The sequence below is a fragment of the Chiloscyllium plagiosum genome, chromosome 22, assembly GCF_004010195.1.
Source record: "Chiloscyllium plagiosum isolate BGI_BamShark_2017 chromosome 22, ASM401019v2, whole genome shotgun sequence".
NCBI classification, from domain to species: Eukaryota; Metazoa; Chordata; class Chondrichthyes; order Orectolobiformes; family Hemiscylliidae; genus Chiloscyllium; species Chiloscyllium plagiosum.
In genome coordinates, this window is record NC_057731.1 from 58,497,768 (window position 1) to 58,501,724 (window position 3,957).

The following is a 3,957-nucleotide window of genomic DNA, read 5'->3' on the forward strand; positions in this document are numbered from 1 at the left end:
ATAAATGTGAGTACAGAAAAGGATAGGAGAGGGCCATTTGGTCCATTCGAGTCTGACATTATTTTCTGATTGGCTTTCTGATTTATTTCTGAGGCTGATGCTGTGAACATCCTGAACAATTGATCAGAAATTGAACAAGTATGTTATAATGTCCCCTCACTGTATTTTTGGTAATATCAGGTATCGACAAAAAAAACTGTGTTGCTTTAGAAATGAAATGCTGCTGTAACTGTGATCTACTTCACTCATTTAGATTGGAGATGAAAGAGAGTTCTGACCAGGCAGGTTTTGCAGAGGCCTGATGCTTTTCCTGAATGAAAAACAATAGGATCATGTATAAAGCTTCAGTTGATGCTGAAGAGGAAGTTGTGCTCTGTTTAATTACCTGGTTTCTTCACTGGTGTACTGTAGTACACCTTAAAGTTAGATTGTCTGTGCTTTGTAGATGATGGGCAGGCATTGGGAAGACAGGAGGTGAGTTACTCACCACAGGATTCTGAACCTTCAACTTTCACTTGTAGCCACTGTGTTTATATGGCGGGTCAGTTACTGTTGCAGGGAAGATCAAAGTGCAGCATTATGAATACTTGTGCTTTGAGGCTTATTTAAATTTCAAACTTGTTTTAACTTTTAGGCCCACCCAACATACCAACAGAACTTTATCAATGAGTGAAATCTATCTTTTGGATTCTGGCGCCCAGTATAGGTAAGACATTGTATCAAATTAGATTGTCTAAGGACTGCACAAAAATGATTTAACAGTGTGATTTATACAAAAGTTATTAATTACTTCCTAAGGGAAAAGAACAACATTCATTTCTATTGCATCTTTTTATGTTATTGAGAAGCACCTTAAATAGAAATGACTTTTGAACTTGTGTTTGTATAAATGACTTGAGTAATTAAGTTTATTTGTGACACAGAAAGATCCCATAAATATCAATACGGCCACTGAGCATTACCTCTTTTTTTTGGTGAACAGATAAATGCTGACAAAAGGGTGCCTTTCCTTTAAAAACTGCAGTGGGTTTTTTTTTAACATTTCCCTGCGCAGTCAGACAATGTCTTATCAAAAGAATGATATATGATCATGGATCATTTCTTTTTGTTTGCATGGAAGTAACATCCTGACTAATGTTCTAAAGTCAGTCAGTGAGACTTGAGTCTATACTTTACATTTCAGGAGAGCCTGACCGAGCAGATGTCCATATTACAACAAATGGAGAATTGCACTGTCTCATGTTGCCCTTGAGGTTATCCTCCTTCAGTTGACTACAGTCCATAAAGTCAAAAACAGAAATTTCTGGAAAAGGTCAGCAGGTCTGGGAGCATATGCACAGAGAAATCGGAAGTTTTGGGTCGAGTGACCCTTCCTCGGAATGTCTTGAAACATTAACTCTGCTTTCTCTCCATAGATGCTGCCAGACCTGCTGAGCTTTTCCAGCCATTTCCGTTTTTGTTTCTGATTCACAGCATCTGCAGTTCTTTTGGTTATTATTGTCCACAAAGTCAAGATGTTTCATTTGGTGACATTGTTGGCCCATGGAAATGCTGGTGAGGCAACCAACTTTCACCATTCTCACCTCAGCATAGTCTTCCCATGCTTTATTGATTGTGGGCTGCCACATAATTGCATTCACTGAAAGGTCCTTAACCAGTTGGAATGGAAACATACTGTGGAGGTGCTGGTGTTGGATTGGGATGGGCAAAGTCAGAGGTCACATGTCACCAGGTTATAGTCCAACAGGCTTATTTGAAATCACAAGCTTTTGGAGCACTGCTCCTTTATCAGGTGAAATGGAAACATGAGAGAGCTTCAGTTTGACACTGTCAATGTGTGGACGCCACCTCTTGGAATGCTGCAGTTCAATGCATGAAAATTACCAATGTTAAGGGTTGTCTCTGTTTGAAAGAGAATTGGCCTTCACGTCCAGATTCTTTCTTGCTGTTGCTGATCTGATCTGCTATATGGAGCCATTTTATTGGTTTAGATATCGAACGTGCTTGCTGCTGTTTGGGGTTTTCTTGTTGCTGCCTTATTAACAAGAGTAAGAAGTGTTTGTCTTGAAAAAAGATAAGGTTGAAAGGTGCTTCACTCCAAAAGCATGATGACAATCCGTGTTCCGCAGTCTGAAGACTTGAGCATGTTGTTGCCTTGGAGCTGAAAGTTGCTTGCTTTAAGGCTTTAATTTTTTGAGCATTTAATCTCCTACTGAGAGAGGGCTGCACTGTCAGCAGTGGTATCTTGGGGAGGAGCTGTTAATCTGAGATGTTGCTCACTAAAATGGACATGAAAGAGACTATTTTAAAGAAGTGGAGTTCTCCCATTGTCATGGTCAATATTTATTTTCAATTAAAATCATCAAAATGGATTTGCTGGTTATTTCCTTTATTACTTTATAGGCTTCAGACAGTGTTTCCTATTTTACGGATGTGTTTTATTGTACATTACCTAATGTTACAACATGCAACTTTAATAAAGTCGCCTTTTATTATAAGTGCAAGTGTAGCATTTGATTTGTTTAGATTGACAGTTTTTCATATGTGTAACCTGCTCTTCTGCTTCACATAGGGATGGCACGACTGATGTCACACGGACAATGCATTTTGGCACTCCATCCGAGTATGAGAAGGTATGTGATCTTGTTGTGAGCACCAGTGTAGCATTGACCAGATAACTGAGCTTCCAAAGAATTGCAAGGTTATACACGTCTGGGAAAGGCTTCTCTTAAAAATTGAAGGCTGAGGCGTGACCTAGTAGAGGTCTTTAAAACTAATAAAAGATTTTGATAGTTGAGATTTGTGGGTTTCAACCAGTGTGCAGTGTCAAGGTGAGAAGAGTGCTGTGTAATTTTCAGGAAGCAGCTCTGCTTTATCTGGTACCGTGTCCGTACCCCAATTTCCTCCAGAGCCTCTGTGTCTAGAAAGTACAGTAGTGGTGAGAGCATGGAATTCACTGCCTGTGAAGGTGTTCAGGTGGATAGCAGGGATGTGTTTATGGGGAAGGCAGATCAACACATGACAAGAGGGGGAGGTGAGGGTTTTCTGAAGAGCTAAGTAAAGAAACATAGGAGAAGGTTTGACGGCATTATAAATGAACTGGTTACTTGAGCCTGTGCTGCACAGTCAAAGTAATTTTGTGTGATGCTATTTTTAACATCAATTTTGATGTTTTGACCAGATTTTGTAACCATCTTGAGAAGCTCAGTGATTAACATTACTATAATTTGGTATTGAAATAGGAGAATATTCTCTATCCTGTATGCAATGTAATTGGATGTATGTGATTATTTTTAAAAAGAGCTTTCAGAACTTTCAGCAACTATAACGCATGTTTGTGCTGACGTGTGGTTTATTTGCCCTCTTGTACTCAGGAATGCTTCACTTATGTGTTGAAGGGACATGTCTGTTTGGGTTCAGCGATTTTCCCAAGTGGTACCAAAGGTAAGATAGCTTGGTGCAGATAGCAGTATTATGAAAAAAACTAATCTCTTTTACCTGTGTAAATCTTGGGGCTGTGTGGAATTGGGGGTTGCTGGGGACATGAAGTTAGGATTGACTCGCTGTGTGGTGCAAGGTGCTGTTTTTATGGTTTATTTCCTAATGATTGTTCCTGTTTAAAAATAAGAGTGAGAAGATTAACCCGTGGATAGTGTTGGTTTGGACACTTATTCAAATACTTGCACTTCTACAAGAAGATGATAGAACATAGAACAATACAGCACAGAACAGGCCCTTCGGCCCACGATGTTGTGCCAAGCATTTGTCCTAGCTTAAGCATCTATCCATGTACCTATCCAATTACCGCTTAAAGGTCACCAATGATTCTGACTCTGCCACTCCCACAGGCAGCGCATTCCATGCCCCCACCACTCTCTGGGTAAAGAACCTACCTCTGACATCCCCCCCTATACCTTCCACCCTTCACCTTAAATTTATGTCCCCTTGTAACACTCT

The 3,957-nt window shown here is 39.9% G+C and overlaps 1 protein-coding gene across 1 annotated transcript in view; it reads left to right on the forward strand.

Moving 5' to 3' along the window:
* Nucleotides 1-3,957, forward strand: part of xpnpep1 (X-prolyl aminopeptidase (aminopeptidase P) 1, soluble) — a 119,393-nt gene that overhangs the window by 87,648 nt on the left and 27,788 nt on the right. The window contains exons 15-17 of the mRNA XM_043713118.1: nucleotides 635-706; nucleotides 2,573-2,633; nucleotides 3,375-3,444. Coding sequence (XP_043569053.1) covers nucleotides 635-706; nucleotides 2,573-2,633; nucleotides 3,375-3,444 — 203 coding nt within the window. The remainder of the gene's footprint in view (nucleotides 1-634; nucleotides 707-2,572; nucleotides 2,634-3,374; nucleotides 3,445-3,957) is intronic.